The sequence below is a fragment of the Oryctolagus cuniculus genome, chromosome 19 (assembly GCF_051225735.1).
Source record: "Oryctolagus cuniculus isolate XC-2025 breed Fujian yellow rabbit chromosome 19, ASM5122573v1, whole genome shotgun sequence".
Lineage (NCBI taxonomy): Eukaryota > Metazoa > Chordata > Mammalia > Lagomorpha > Leporidae > Oryctolagus > Oryctolagus cuniculus.
This window is the reverse complement of record NC_142885.1, coordinates 68,692,719-68,707,291: the sequence shown is the minus strand read 5'-3', so window position 1 is coordinate 68,707,291 and position 14,573 is coordinate 68,692,719. Positions and strand designations below refer to the sequence as shown.

The 14,573-nt window shown below is 62.6% G+C and overlaps 1 protein-coding gene across 3 annotated transcripts in view; it reads right to left on the bottom strand.

Annotated features, from left to right (window-relative positions):
- Positions 1–1,299: 1,299 nt before the first annotated feature.
- CORO7 (coronin 7) overlaps positions 1,300–14,573 on the bottom strand; it is a 49,998-nt gene continuing 36,724 nt past the window's right edge. Inside the window, exons 10-28 of one of the 3 annotated variants that reach the window (XM_008249600.5) lie at positions 11,047–11,101; positions 10,560–10,617; positions 10,325–10,470; positions 10,156–10,248; positions 9,863–9,994; positions 9,335–9,443; positions 8,838–9,013; positions 8,288–8,396; positions 8,095–8,181; positions 7,877–8,019; positions 7,699–7,803; positions 7,533–7,618; positions 6,689–6,830; positions 6,511–6,600; positions 3,732–3,848; positions 3,398–3,533; positions 3,003–3,094; positions 1,994–2,080; positions 1,300–1,889 (exon numbers count right to left, since the gene is read on the bottom strand). In XM_008249600.5, the coding sequence (XP_008247822.5) occupies positions 1,884–1,889; positions 1,994–2,080; positions 3,003–3,094; positions 3,398–3,533; positions 3,732–3,848; positions 6,511–6,600; positions 6,689–6,830; positions 7,533–7,618; positions 7,699–7,803; positions 7,877–8,019; positions 8,095–8,181; positions 8,288–8,396; positions 8,838–9,013; positions 9,335–9,443; positions 9,863–9,994; positions 10,156–10,248; positions 10,325–10,470; positions 10,560–10,617; positions 11,047–11,101 (1,969 nt within the window). In that variant the 3' untranslated portion in view covers positions 1,300–1,883. Of the gene's footprint in view, positions 1,890–1,993; positions 2,081–3,002; positions 3,095–3,397; positions 3,534–3,731; positions 3,849–6,510; positions 6,601–6,688; positions 6,831–7,532; positions 7,619–7,698; positions 7,804–7,876; positions 8,020–8,094; positions 8,182–8,287; positions 8,397–8,837; positions 9,014–9,334; positions 9,444–9,862; positions 9,995–10,155; positions 10,249–10,324; positions 10,471–10,559; positions 10,618–11,046; positions 11,102–14,573 lie in introns of those variants that run through there. The other 2 variants (XM_089321289.1, XR_016225976.1) reach the window with 2 other exon arrangements.

Below are 14,573 nucleotides of genomic sequence, written 5' to 3'. Positions count from 1 at the left end.
CTGATCAGAAGTGGAGCAGCCAGGACTCAGCCCAGGCATTCCCAGCGCCCTGACATGGGATGCGAGTGTCCCACAGTGCCCGCCCCACACTCACCACTTCAAAGTGCACAGTCGAGTGCTTTTTTTTTTTATTTTTTATTTATTTATTTTTTTTGACAGGCAGAGTGGACAGTGAGAGAGAGAGACAGAGAGAAAGGTCTTCCTTTGCCGTTGGTTCACCCTCCAATGGCCGCCGCGGCCGGCGCGCTGCGGCCGGCGCACCGCGCTGATCCGATGGCAGGAGCCAGGAGCCAGGTGCTTCTCCTGGTCTCCCATGGGGTGCAGGGCCCAAGCACTTGGGCCATCCTCCACTGCACTCCCTGGCCACAGCAGAGGGCTGGCCTGGAAGAGGGGCAACCGGGACAGAATCCGGCGCCCCAACCGGGACTAGAACCTGGTGTGCCGGCACTGCTAGGCAGAGGATTAGCCTAGTGAGCCGCGGCGCCGGCCCAGTCGAGTGCTTTTTAGTATTTTCAGAGCTCTGCAGCCACCGGCACCGTCTAGTTCCAGAACACTCTGATCTCTCGGTGCCAGACACTCCCCATTCCCATGGCCCCTGCCCCTGGCCCTGCCCCTGTCCACCATTCCACACCTGCCCGTTCTGAGCACCTCCCAGAAATGGAGGCGGTCCTCTCACCCCTCCACTGTGGACCCCGGCTATTTTTCCCAAGGCTCTTGTCCACGTGTGTTGTCTGGAATCTTCCATGCCACAGGTCGGGAACTCCCAGTGGGCAGGACTCTTACCTCTTCCTCCACTCCTGGATGTCAGAGGCTTGGAAGGTTGTCTGTGGCGAGGCAGACACTCCCACGTTTGTTGATGGACTGTGCCCTGGACCACTGCCAGCCCCATCCCCACCCCCACCCCCAGCCTGGTGCCTTTGATGCACCCCCCCCCCAGGCAGGCTCTGCGGCCGGCTCTCCACTGGCCTTTGGGGCACAGATTTCAGCTTCAGGGTCACCTCCTCCGTCCCTGAACACGATGCCCCCGCACGGAGCCACTTCCTTTCGCGGCATCTGGACAGCTGCTCTCGCACACAGCCTGGGTCCCTGAACAGACGGCTGTGAGCGGAAGCTCTCTGAAACACTTGTCTCTCTTGTCCGCTACACGTCCTAGCATCCACGGCGCTGCCGGAAACCTGTGTGTCAAGTACGCAAACTCCCGGCAGCATGGGGCCGAGCCCAGCCGGGACCACGTGGCTCATTCCTACGACTGTGCCCCTCCCCTCTCAGCCAGCCCAGAGACCAGCACAGCACAGCACGGGCAGCGACAGAAGGTTTAATTGCTGAGAACATCCAGGGCACCCGTGGGCCAGTCCCTGTGGGGCTCCTACCCTCTGGCTGGAGCAGTGCCTCTGAGATGTTTCTCTCCTGATGAGCCTGGGGAAAAGGACAACTGGTCCCCGGCCCCTGAGGCTGGTGCTGCTCCAAAAGGCATGGTGGGGGGCCAGCCCCCAAGGTCCTTGATGAACTGGGGCAGCGGGCAAGATGGGATGGCAGGTGGTAGCCCGAGGTGCCGGCCGAGGCCTGCCCAGGCTGGGATCAGCCCAGATCAGTAGGAGGGCGGGGGAGATGAGGAGCCCAGGGCCTGCCCAGGACCGTGCTGTGGACCCCCCACCCTGCACCCTTGGCTCCACATGCTAGCAGGCAGCTGAAGTGAGGCAGCCAGGCCCAGAGAAAGCAGAGGTACAAGACAGTCCACAGGGGTGCAGGAGGCCCAGGGGCCAGGGGCTTCTGGGCTGCGGCATGCCAGGCCAGGGAGGCGTCTTCCAGTTTGAGAGTGAGATGTGGGGTGTGGTTCTGGGGCACGGCAGCAGCAGGTGAGGCCGGAGCTGATGGTGGGTCGGCTAGTCCTGGGGGCACAGACCAGGCAGTGGGAGGGAGGTAAGGGTGCCGTGGCAGGGAGGCGGCGCACTCTGCGTGGGGGTGGGGGGAGCCGGGCGCACCGGCCACTCACCCACTCGTCCTCGTCCACGCCTTCGAAGGAGTCCTGTGGCAGCGGGTCCTCCCGGTTCCCCAGCTTGGCCACCATGGCGCTCAGCAGCTGGGGGGAAGGAGGAGGGTCAGACCGAGGGATGGGGGGGGGGGGCCAGAGCATCAGGCCCCATGGCTACAGCCCCGGCCATGCTGTGAGGAGCCATTTCAATGAGGGTCCCAGCAAAGCTTGTAGGGGGGCCAGCATCGTGGTGTAATGGGTTAACGGCTGCCTGCAATGCGGGCATCCTACACGGGTGCTGGTTCAAGTCCCAGACGTTCTACTCCAATCCAGCTCTCTGCTATGGCCTGGGAAAGCAGCAGAAGATGGTCCAAGTCCTTGGGCCCCTGCACCCACATGGAAGGCCCAGAAGAAGCTCCTGGCCCCTGGCTCCTGGCTTCAGCCTGGCCCAGCCCAGCTGTTGTGCCATTTGGAGAGTGAACCAGTGGATAGATCTCTCTCTCCATTTCTCCCTCTCTCTCTCTGTAACTCTCCCTTTCAAAAAATAAAATAAATCTTAAAAGAAATAAGAATAAAAACAGAGAAAAAGCACAAAGTCATGGGTTTTCACTGAAAAAGGTGTGGAGACACAGAGGCAGGGCCAGAGCTGGAGGCTGTAGCACGTGGCTCCAGACACAGGGGCCGGCATCTCCAGTCAGTGCCTCGGACGCTCGGATGCACACCAGGACCCCACACGCACCTGGGTCCCCAACCTTTGGCTTTGCTTGGGTTGGGCGGCCTGGCCAGGGGAGGCCTCCCACTGCGCCCCAGCCCTGCCAGCTTCCTGTGGTCCTGGGTGCGGGGGCAGGCAGGGGGGACGGGGAGGGGGAGAGGCAACAGCAGGTCAGCAGACCAGCAGTGGGGTTCTGGGTCTCCCTACTGAGCTCTGGCATGGAGGCGGTGTGACGCCTGGCTCCATTCCCAGCCTGGGTCAGGGCTGGAGAAGTGGACAGTCAGGCGCAGCAGGGACCCAGCTCTCTCCGCTGCCTACCTCTTCCTTCTTCTGCTGGTCCGACTTCTCCTCCAGGTACTGTGCAGAGGATGGGCCCCGCCGGGCAGGGGCCTCGCGGGGGGCTTGGCTCACTTGGGCAGAACAGGGACAGGCCTCAGTCAGTCCCCTGGGTGGACTGCTTGGTGCCCGCCCCAGGCGATTCTGTGGCAGAGACCCAAGAGGTGGCTCTAACAGTGACCGGACCCTCTGGGCACCAGGGTGTGCCTGTGTGTGCGCCACAATGTGTGGGTGCGATGGAGACACGGCCACCCCATCCTTGGGAATGCCAGAGGCCTCTGTGCCAGCAGGCATGGACAACTGGACTTGGGCCTTCGGCCCCTTTCTCCTACCCCCAAGCCCCCCGCTTCCTCCCCCGACCCAGTCCCTCATTCCACCTGGGGTCATGCCGGGGGGCTGCAGGCTGAGCATCCGGGGCTGCCCATCAGCGCCTCCCAGCCAGGCCTGGGCACTGAGCACGGGCTCCCAGGTCACAGCCGTGGCTGGGAACACGTCATCCTGGAAGAACTCTTTCTGCAGAGGGAGGGAGGGCTGCCTGAGACACTGACCAGAGGCCCAGGGCACATCCGGCGGGAGGGGGCAGGGCAGAGCTGGCAATTCTGCCCCCAGCCCGGAGTCTGTGCTTTCCCACGAGTGCCTGCAGGACAAGGGCCAGAGAAGACCAAAAGCCCCCGACAGACGCTGGGAAGGGGCCTTGGGCCTCCACCTCACCCTGACTCGAGGCAGCCGGAAAGCCACGGGCTCCAGGGAGGTCTGGCGCAGCCGCAGGCATCGAGCAAACTCCACTTCCCGCACGTCACACTCCGTCTTGGGCAAGAGGACGAAGCCCTGAGGGGAGTGAGGAAGTAGGGGTGGAGCCCAGAGCTGGGGACCACAAGGGACCCCAGGGCCATGCTGACCCAGGTCAGGGCTGAGCTGCAGTGTGGAACCACTGGCTCTTGATCGGTAGCATTTGATTTCCAGAGTCAAATTCCCACCACAGCGGTTGGAGCCACCCACTCAGCTGGGGGGTGGGGGTAAGGGTGGGCGGTGCAGAGCCGAGAAGGGACCTACGGCAGCACAGCTCCCAGGACACGTGTGGCATCCAAGTCCGTGGAACAGAGCCAGTGCACACAACTCAACAGCACAAGCAACAAAAAACTGGGCGAAATCGTTCAGAAGTGGGGGTGGGCGTCCGGCCCAGCAGGGAGGTTACCCGCTGTGCCTGGGTTTGACACCCGCCTCCGGCGCCTGACTCCAGCTTTTTGCCGGTGCAGACCTGGGAGGCAAAGGCTCCCAGTAACTGGGTTTCTCCCACCTACGTGGGAGACCTGGCCTGGGTTCCCAGCTCCTGACTTCAGCTTCAGCTAAGCCCTAGCTGTTGTAGGCATTCTGGGAGCGAACCAGTGGATGGAAGCTTTGTTTCTCAAATTATAACAAAATTGGAGCAGGTGGCTGGTCTCCAGGTTAAGCCGCCGATTAGGACGCCGCGTCCCAGATCCGAGCGCCTGGGTTCCAGTCTCAACTCTGCTTCTGACTCCAGCTTCCTGGACTCGGGGAGCTGAGTCCTCCCACATGGGGGACCGGGGAGGAACCCTCAGTTCCTAGCTTTGGGCTGGCCCAGCCCTGGCCCCTGCATGCCTTTGGGGCATGGGCCAGCAGAAGGGTGCTCTCTCTCCGTGGCTGTCTCTCAAATAAATTCATTACTTCAAAAAATAATAATTAGGAAGCGGTAAACTGAGCATAGACATCCCTCGTGGGTGGGTTCCAGGACCCACTGACGATGCTAAAGCCTGCAGGTGCACAAAGCCCTTACACAGAACAGCCAAGTGTCTGCACGGGACCTCGCACCCCTCCTGTGCTCTTCCCGTCCTCTCTAGGTCACTCACCTCTTCAGAGTGCTCTTAGTACTTAACCCTCAGTCTTTTCTAGATGACCCACAGTACTGACCCTCAGTCCTCTACCCACAGCACTTAACACTCAGTCCTCTGGAGGACTCACATTACTGAATACTCAGTCCTCCGCAGGTCACGGACAGCACCCAGTACACTGTACACTGTGTGAACAGCTGTCACCCTGTACTGCCCAGGAAGTAATTAGAAGAAGGTCTGCACGTGTTCTGTACAGAAGCAGTTAAAAAACACTTTTGATCTGTGGATGCAGAACCTGTGGGGTGGGGGTGGAGCTACAATTATTACCTGGGTTTTTATAGGTTCACATAATGTAACATCATATAGTTTCTTTTTTTTTTTTTTTTTTTTTTTGACAGGCAGAGTGGACAGTGAGAGAGAGACAGAGAGAAAGGTCTTCCTTTGCCGTTGGTTCACCCTCCAATGGCCACCGCGGCCGGCGCGCTGCAGCCAGCGCATCGCGCCGATCCGAAGCCAGGAGCCAGGTGCTTCTCCTGGTCTCCCATGCGGGTGCAGGGCCCAGGGACTTGGGCCATCCTCCACTGCACTCCTGGGCTATGGCAGAGGGCTGGCCTGGAAGAGGGGCAACCGGGACAGAATCCGGTGCCCCGACCGGGACTAGAACCCGGTGTGCCAGCGCCGCAGGTGGAGGATTAGCCTATTGAGCCGAGGCGCCAGCCTAATATATAGTCTAATTTTTAATAAGGGCTGAGTGCAACACCCAGTTCTCCAAATCCCTAACTAGGAGTGGGCATTTTGGAGCCCTGGGCTGAGCCACCACTTGGGACATCTGCAGCCGCCATCCCATATTGGAGTGCCTTGGTTTGGGTCCCAGCTCTTCTGCCCGGATCCAGTTTTCTGCTAAGGCATCCTTCGGGGCATTAGATGATGGGTCAAGTACATGGGCCCCTGCCTCCCACATGGGACACCCAGATGGAATGCCAGGTTCCTGGCTTTGACCTGGCCCAGCCTTGGCTGCCGTGGGCATTTGGGAAGCCGGCAGATGAAAGATGGATCTCTCTCATCTCTTTCTCTCTGTCGCTCTGATTTTCAAGGAGATGTAAACAAATAAATAAACATTTTAAAAAATAAAGAGATAATGAACTACAGGCTGGCACTGTGGCATAGTGAGTTAAGCCGCTGCCTGCAATGCCAGCATCCCATTTGGGCACCAGTTTGAGTCCTGGCTGCTCCACTTCCAATCCAGCTCCCTAATGCACATGGGAAGGCAGCAGAGGACGGCCCAAGTCCTCGGACCCCTGCACCCACATGGGAGACCGAGAAGAAGCTCCTGGCTCCTGGCTTCAGCCTGGCCCTGTCCTGGCCATTATGGCCATTTTGGGAGTGAATCAGTGGATGGAAGATTTCTCTCTTCCTCTATAACTTTGCATTTCAAATAAATAAATATATATTTTTAAAATAGAATAAAGATGGGATAAGAACAACGACAAAAACTATTTTAAAATTCCTGAATTAATTTCACAACTGGCTGCTGCAGCCCATCCCACAGGCTCTTGCACTTCTTCACGTAGCCACAAGGGGGCGAGGAAGCCCTGTGGTCCTGGCTGGCGATGGGAGGCGCAGGAGCCGGGTGGCCTCACCTTGTGGGGGTCAGGCGACGTGAAGCTATTACATTCCAAGAAGAAAGGGGCCTCAGGGAGCAGCTCATACAGGAACACGCGGGTGTCACCCTGGGGTTTAGGGAGGCGACAGTGAAGTGGCCAGAGGCCTTCCCCCCACCTCCTCTCCCCTGCCACTGCCCCCACCCGCCCAGCCCACCTTGCCCGTGAGGAGCACCAGGCCGGTGTCCGGGTCATAGCTGGGCAGCAGCGTTGAGGGAGCCACGTCGAGGCCCAGCACTGCTGAGGGGCCGCCCGCCAGGGCCCCAGCTGCATACAGGAGCAGCTGGCGCTCGCTGCGGCTGTGGAATTGGGGGCGGGGTGGGGTGGGGTGGGGCGGGGGCAGAAGCAGGTCCTTAGGGCTAGGGAGGCCTGCGCCAGGGCAAAGGCTCCCAGGAACCCTAATCTTGCTCAGGCTCGGGAGAGGCCGAGTCAGGACCCGGAGGTGGCCTGGTTCTAACCTGCCGCCGCTGCCTCGGCCCTGCTCAGTGCAGGCCCGCCTCCACACCTGTCCCAGCGCCCCTGTGGGCTCCTTGCACTCTGCTTCTCGCCCTCAGCTCCGCCTGGGCTGGTCAGCTTCAGGCCTTTCCACCCAGACGTGAACCTCCACTTTCAGGCCTCCCTGTGTGACCTGACTTGGGTGACACCTCCCTTGGGAGGTCCTCCCTGATCGCCCCCACAATGCACCAGGTGCTTGTCTCTAGCCAGGCTCTGTTTCCTGTGCCTCTGTGGCTCCCCATCAGGCAAGACAGCAGGACCCACTCTCCCCGCTCTGGGCCCCCCGTTCCTTCTCCCTCTCCATCCCCAGCCCACCTATCTACCCACCTGCCCGTGGGCATCGGCCCACCACCTACACATCTTCCCCCATCCATCTGCTCATCCACCCACCCACCCACCCACCCACCCGTCCAGTAAGTGAGGGACAGGGCCAGGTTCTGTAGGTTTGCTGGAGTTTCCCTCTGGGAATGTGCCGAAGCCTGCATTGCTGGTTTGGGGGTCCTTACCTGTCAAAGCCAGACACCAGCAGACAGCGCCCATCACACACCCAGACAACGCGGGCTCCACGGCCCCCCTCAGGCCCTGGGCCTTCCTGCCGAGACACAGCACGTGAGGCCCAGCTGGGGTCCCGGAGCTAGGCCTCTGGCCACCCCTCGGGCCACACCTGCCTACCTGCAGGGGCTCAGGCCCATTCCGGGGCTCGTAGACGCGCACACGCCCATCCTTGCAGACGGTGGCCAGCTGCTGTCCATCAGGACTCCAGGCCATGCCAAAGATCTGGGGACGAGGTGGGACGTGAAGGGCGGCCTTCGGCCTCGTGGCTGGGCATCTGCCCTCAGGGCTGTCCTACCTGGTCCTGGTGGCCCCGCAGCCGCAGCCGCTCAGCTCCGGCCTGAAGGTCCCAGATGCGAACAGTGAGGTCGTAAGAGGAGGAGGCCAGCACGTCAGCTGCCCGCGGGTGGAAGCGAAGGGAGTAGATCTTCTCCGTGTGCCCTGGGGGAGAGGCAGGGGCTGAAAGCAAGCCCCTTAGGAACCACTGTACCCGCCCGCATGCGCGGTCTATCTAACCTGTGAGCACAGCCTCGGGTGTGGTAAGCACCTCTTCCAGGCCCTCCGGGGGCACCCGCCACAGTCGGATCCTGGCGTCCTCGGCAGCTGTGGAGAGCGGCCACTCATCACTGCTGACCCAAGGCCCCTGGGCCCCTGGCCCCTGTTCAGGACCTGGGACCCACCCTCAAGCCCAGGCACCCAGCCTTCTTACCCACGGCCAGGCGGTGAGGGTCAAACGGGTCCCAGGCCAGATCGGTTACAGCCGCCCCGTTCTGCAGCGTGGGTAGCGCTGTGTCGGGCAGCCGGCCAGGCTTCCGCAGCTGTGGGAAGCACCCCCGCCCGGTAGCCGTCAGTACCAAGCAGGAGGGCCTGTCCCCCGGGGCCGCAGGGCAGCAGTGTGCCTGGGCCCCCACCCTCCACAGCGGATGTACCTACACTAGGAGGCCCGAGCTCTTGTGTTCTGAACCCCAGGTGCCAATCGGGGAGCCCCCGAAAGTGAAGGGGTGGACAGCGTGGAGTGGTGGGGAACGCTCAGGAGGCCTGGGCTCCAAGGCCACTTATACAGCTGTGTGACCCCAGCAGGTCACTCAACCGCTCCATGACTCACTGCCCATACCTGGAAAACGGGCAGAGGAGTGGTATGTGGGGCGGCTGGGCTGATCACGGGGCACGCTGGGCAGGTGCCTGGGCCGGATTTGCTGGGGGTCCCGTGATGCCTACAGGGACCCGAAGGGAGGCCCTGCGGGGATGGGGCCACTTACCTCCAGCACGGCCACCTGGCCCCCGCTGCTGAGCAGGGGCACGGCCACACGCAGCTGGTTGGCACAGAAGCCATCGCTCTCACCGGGCGTGGTGAGGTTGAGCCCCTTGAGGTTGGTGATGTGGCTGTCTCGGTGCAGCACGGTGCCCTGGGCATGGCGGAACTTGGAACTGGGGCCTGGCGGGCAGCAGGGACACAGAGCCACGCGTGGGGGTGCTGGGCCTGCCACCCTGCGCTCCAAGTCCTAGCTGTCTGCTCCCCCCAACACAGCGAGCTCAGGACTAACTCTTCCCCCGGGGCTCCAGGATCCCATGTGGGGTCCCCGCAAACAGTGAGATCTCATGTGGGGTCCAGGCCACACGAGACTCAACAGTCCCAATCCAGCCAGCAGCCCCACGTCTGGGTAAGTGAGGGGTGTCCCTCAGTGCTGGGGAAAGGTGGGGCCCGGGGTACAGAGCAGGACAGCTGCAGGCTCCCAGGGCAAGGGGTGACTCTTACCCAGCAGGCTCTGCAGCGACCTCTGGCTCAGGCTGGTCCCAATGCCGCTGGTGGTGCTGGAGAGCGTGGAGGGCGAGGTCAGTGAGCTGGGAGGGGACGAGAAGCCCTCCTGGGGAGAAGCGTGCTGGTCAGAAAACGGGTCCCCCGGGGCACCGGCCAGAAAGAGGGCGGCCTCCAGGCTGGCCACGCGCCTCTGCTGTGCGTGTGGATGGGGCGGGGGGGCCGGGGACTTGGGACAACGCAGAGGAGGGAAGCAGGCAGAGCTCCGGCTGCAGCGACAGCAGATGGCAGCCGCCACTCTCAGCCCTGGGGAGGAGGTGCCCAGGGAGTAAGATCTGCCAGCATTCTAAGAGGAGCCAGGAAGGGAGTTTCCATGTGAAAACTCTCGCTTTTTAAGTGTTTGCTCCATTTAGAAAACACGGCTAAGCTCTAAACGTATGGCTCCCACAGTCCCTGGCTTCTGTTAACACCTGACAACTGGAACAACCTGCCGGCCCACAGGACTCCGGGCATCAGCCTGCTACTTACGCTGGGGTCAGCATCGTCCACGGGGGTCTCTGCAGGCTGGGCCGTGCCAAGGTGGGGCTCCAAAGCGGGCACCAGGCAGGAAGTGAAGCTGGGGTGGGGCCGGCGGGCTGGGTCGAGGCTGACTTTCTGTACCTGTGGGGAGGTTGCCGGTTGAGGTGGCGGGAGGCCTGGGCCTCCGGGTCAGAAGGGGTCCCCTGGAGGGGTCGACTGGGTAAACACGGGGCACACAGACAGGCCCAGGTGACTTGGACACAGCTGGGCTGAGGGAGCAGGGAGCCAGGCCTCGGCCCTACCTGCTGGTTGCTCCCAGTCCACCAGGCATGGGAGTCGGAGGCGGGCACACAGCCAGCAGTGTCCGGGAACAGGTCCTCATGAAACTCCACGGTCTGGCGGCAGACAAGCAGGCAGCCGGTGAGGCCCAGGTCCCCCAGGCACCCCAGCCTCCCAGCCGGGCCCCCTCACCTTGCGGGGCACATGGTAGCCGACGGGGACAATGGCAGTGTCGCTCAGCTGCAGGACACGCAGCACCTCACAGCTCATGACGGCCAGCGCCCGCCGGGGCACGAGGGCGGCCCCCTGCAGAACATTCTCCAGGATGCACTGGTTCACTGTCAGGACCCCATGGAGGGCAGTCAGTGGCAGCCGGGGGCGGGGGCGGGGGTGGAGGAGAGCAAGGGGCCAGGAGGGCAGGGCTCACCTGGGCTCAGGGCCGGCTGCCGAGGGGCTGTCTCGTAGCAGTACAGCTGACTCTCGCCCTGCAATGAGGCCAGCCACAGCGCTGCTCACTGACCGCGCCCGGGGCTCCAGTCCAGCACCAGTGGCCCCTGCTCCGCCCCAGGACCCCGGGACAGGAGCAAGGCAGCCACAGTGCTCACACCTGCTGGGCACTGAGCTGAGCCCTGGCACCCTTCACTCATTGCCGCTCATCAGACACAGCGAGCGCCAGGGGTCTACGCAATGCAGTTCTCCCTCCGCTCAGGCTGGCGTTCCAGGGGAGCTACAGGCAGCTGGGCCATCTGGGTGAAGGCCCCGAGGCCCTGCGGGAAGCCGTGCCTCCCAGTGGACTGGGGCAGCAGCCTGCACGCTCGGCTGCTCTGCTCCAGCCCCTCTCAGGGGATGGCAAGGGCGGCACAGCCCTGCACCGGGCTCTGGGCGGCAGATGTGAGGAGGGGGCTCTTGCTCACCTTTCCTGCCAGGACCAGCAGGCCCGAATCTGGGTCCAGCAGAGGCATCAGAGACCTGGAGACAGAGGGCCATGGAAGGGATGGCAGATAAGGGGCAAACGGAAGCCTGTGGACTTTGGGATCCTGGGCTGGGGCTGTGGAAGCTGCCACGGTGACAGGAGCCACTCAGGCCCTTCCGCTGTGTCCAGCCTGGTCCTGCAGGTGCCCTGCCTCCTGTCCCTCTGCTGGCCACCCAGGAGCACAAGCCCACACCCAGTGGGCCTTCCCCAGACCCCCAAGCTGCCCCCTGCTCACTGCAGGACTTGTGCAGTGCCTGGGTGCAGGCCCAACTCCTGCCCCACGCATCTCCGGGACCTCAGCCCAGTGGTGCCTGGGAGGAGCAGGGGCTGGTGGGAGCACTGTGGGTTCTCTGCATCCTCAGCCAGGGCTGCCTTGCACAGCAGGGGGCGGCCACTCCGGCTCTGCACTAATGTGTATGGCCACCGACTGTCCCCGTGCTCTCAGAGGCCCCCCTCCCCCTCCACACAGACTTGTGCCCAAGCCTGAGCAAGGTGCCCAGGGACGGGGGCTCCTCCCGCTGCTGGCCTTGTAGGCTCAGCTGGCAGGTTCCTCCCATCCCTTCTGTAACTAGGGCAGAAGGGGTGATGGCTGGGAAGGCAGAGGGCAGGCTGGGAGGGCCAGCCCCCCACCCCGGGCCCTGCAGAGGCCACCTGCTAGCCCCCAGCCCTGTGAGGGGGACAATGGCAGGGCTCAGAGCTCTGACAGGGGCCCCCTTCTGCTCTTGGTTTCTTGTTCCTAGGGACCCTTGAGCCTGGGCTCCCACCCTGACACCAACACTCATTCTCAAACACTAGGGGCCCAGTGGTCAGAGGTTGCCCGGCTGCGGCAGCGGATCTATTCTTCACCCAGGAGACAAGGCACCCAGCTCCCCCTGCCACCCACCAGTCTTCCTCCCCCTGCCCCCCCAGGAGCCGCAGAACGGACTGGGAAGCTGGGTGGGGTTCTGGGTGTCTCCACCACTTCCTGGAGTGTTCTGGGCTGGTCACCTGTGAGTAACACAGGCCTCTAATTACCTCGGGCCCAGCATGGTGAGCTGGGCTCCGCACTGGCATTCTCCACCTGGCTGTGGTGGCAGTGGGGGCGGGGGGGGGGGATGAGGGACACAGGCACGGTCTGACCTTAAGTGCCCCACACACTGATGCTGGCACCAAAAGGCAGGGAGAGAAGCAGGCCCCCACCAGCACTTACTCACTCATTCCTTTCACCAGCCAGCGTCTACCTAGCCCTTGGCTCGGGCTGCAGCAGTTACCAGAGGTGAGTACAAAAGACCCCACCTGTCCTCAAGGAGCTAACAGTCTGTGCAAGAAGTGGATATAATCCCACAGATACTGAACACTGAAGAAGAGGGTCTCTGAAAGCATGCAGTGAGGGAGGGCTGCGGGACTTGGCCTTGGCTTGGCCATGGTGTGGGTTGTACTCCCTATGATCCTAAGGCAATGGAGAAAGCAAACACATCACAGGGACGGAGTCCAGTGGAGAGCAGCCTATGCCACGGTGCCGAGGCAGGGAAGTGCAAAGCCCACCCAGGAGCAGCAGGGACGATGAGCCTGGTGCTCTGGGCAGCCAGGCTGAGGGGCAGAGGTTAGGGCTGCACCAGGAGAGGCCTGAAGGACTGGGACCTGGTGCACCAGGAGAGCTGGGTCTCAGGTGGACGAGCAAGGGAAAGCTGGTGGTGACCTCAAGCATGGGGGATGGGAACAGATGGGCACTGAGCAGGGCACGTGAGGACCGCTGTGTGGGGCCAGGTTAGCAGAGTGAGAGCAGGCCATCCCATAGGGCTCAGGGCAGAGGCTAGGAATAAGTCAGTGGGCTGGGTAGGGGCTCCTGTGGTCTCTCTGTTGCCTTGGCACCTAGCTGGGTCCATCCCAGCGTGGACAGCTCACCCGTCCAGCCTCCTCTCACCCTGACCCATCAGCCCTAGCCGGTCACTGACTCAGGAGCCGGGGGCGCAGGGCAGGAAGTCATAGAGGGCAGGGCCACCTCCTCGGACAGGTCAGGCCAGTCTTCCTGACCGCCTCCCTGAGAGCCATCTGGGCAGCTCTGCCAGGTGGGAGCACCCTGCCCTCCACAACATGGCACGGGTCAGGACACGGGGTCACGGCACCCAGCGTCAAGGGCTGGCCAGAGGCTGGCACGGGCCTGACCCCAGGCCTTGTAAAGACAGCCAAGCCGGATCTGGGTCTAGAATGCAGCACGTGAGTCCCAACCTGGCACGGAGCCAGCGGCGGTGAGCGCTGGTGCTGCCATGGCGTGCATGGGGGGGGCAGCCCTGTGAGGGGTGGGGGTGCCAACCCCCCGATAACACTCCTGCCGCTGGTGAGCTGTGGAGGGCCTGCAGCACACCTGCTGGGAAAGCAGCTTCAAGGCTCCCTCACTGGCTCTTCCCTCCTGCCCAGACCCCCGGCATTGCCCCCGGTCCGGAGCAGCCTGGGCCCCTCGGATCTGTCCGTCATCCAGGCTGCTGCACCCCCCACAGAAGTTCCTGGGAACCAGCTTACAAGAGCAGGAGGTGACTCCTTGAAACCGCACCAGGCAAGGCTGGACAACCGGAGAGGGGTCCCCTGGAAGCGCCCCTTGAGCTCCTGTGTGGGTGGGGTGGTGTGAACCCAGGGTGCAGGACCGGAGGTGGAGACTCTCGCCAACGGGGTGTCTCCATCAGCGAGAACTGGCCACAAAGGTGCAAGGCTCCCGGGCCGGCAGGGATGTCCTGTGTCCCGGGGAAAGTGAGGCAACTGGTGCTTCGATGGCTTCAGAGGACATGTGGCACGGGTTCACCTCACCAGCAGCCACGCGGCACTGACCAAACTCACATTGCTCGGGACCAGTCTAGAACCTCGTGTGAGTGAGAAAGACAACAGGGAGTGGTGGGGCCTGGGCTGACCTGGAAGCCGGACCCTGACCCAGAGAGGGCAGTTCCCACCCAGCCTTAGCCAAGACTTCTGGTTCAACGCAATGTGAAACCACCTAACGTTTCAAGGTTGGCAATGGCTTCAAAGGTTTAGAAACCCTCACACAGACCGAAGGAAACTCACTGGCAAGGCACAGCCTCCAATCCAGGAGGGGTGGAGCCCCCTGTCCTGGGGAGGGGTCACCTAGAAGGTGACCATCCCAGCCAGACCCCCCTTAGCGCCTTCAGGACAGCTGGAGAGAGGCCATCCTGAATTCTAGAAGCAGTAGAGTTCTCCAGGGACCATGCAGCGCCTCCCCCCCACCCACCCCCCGCTGCGGCCTAGCCTCCTGGGCACCCAAAGATGGGAGCAGGCCCAGCCAAAGCCCTGGCTGCTGGCCGGCTGGGGGGGGGGGTACAAGTATCTAGAGCTCTCCGGAAGTCGGGAGCCAAGCTGGGTCCCCAAAGGCTCTGAGGCTTGACTGACCACAAATATGAGCAGGCAGGGGTGTGCATGTGTGTGTGTGCGTGCGTGCTGGGGGGAGGGGCAGCAGAGCATTTTCCTGGAATCGTCTAAGGC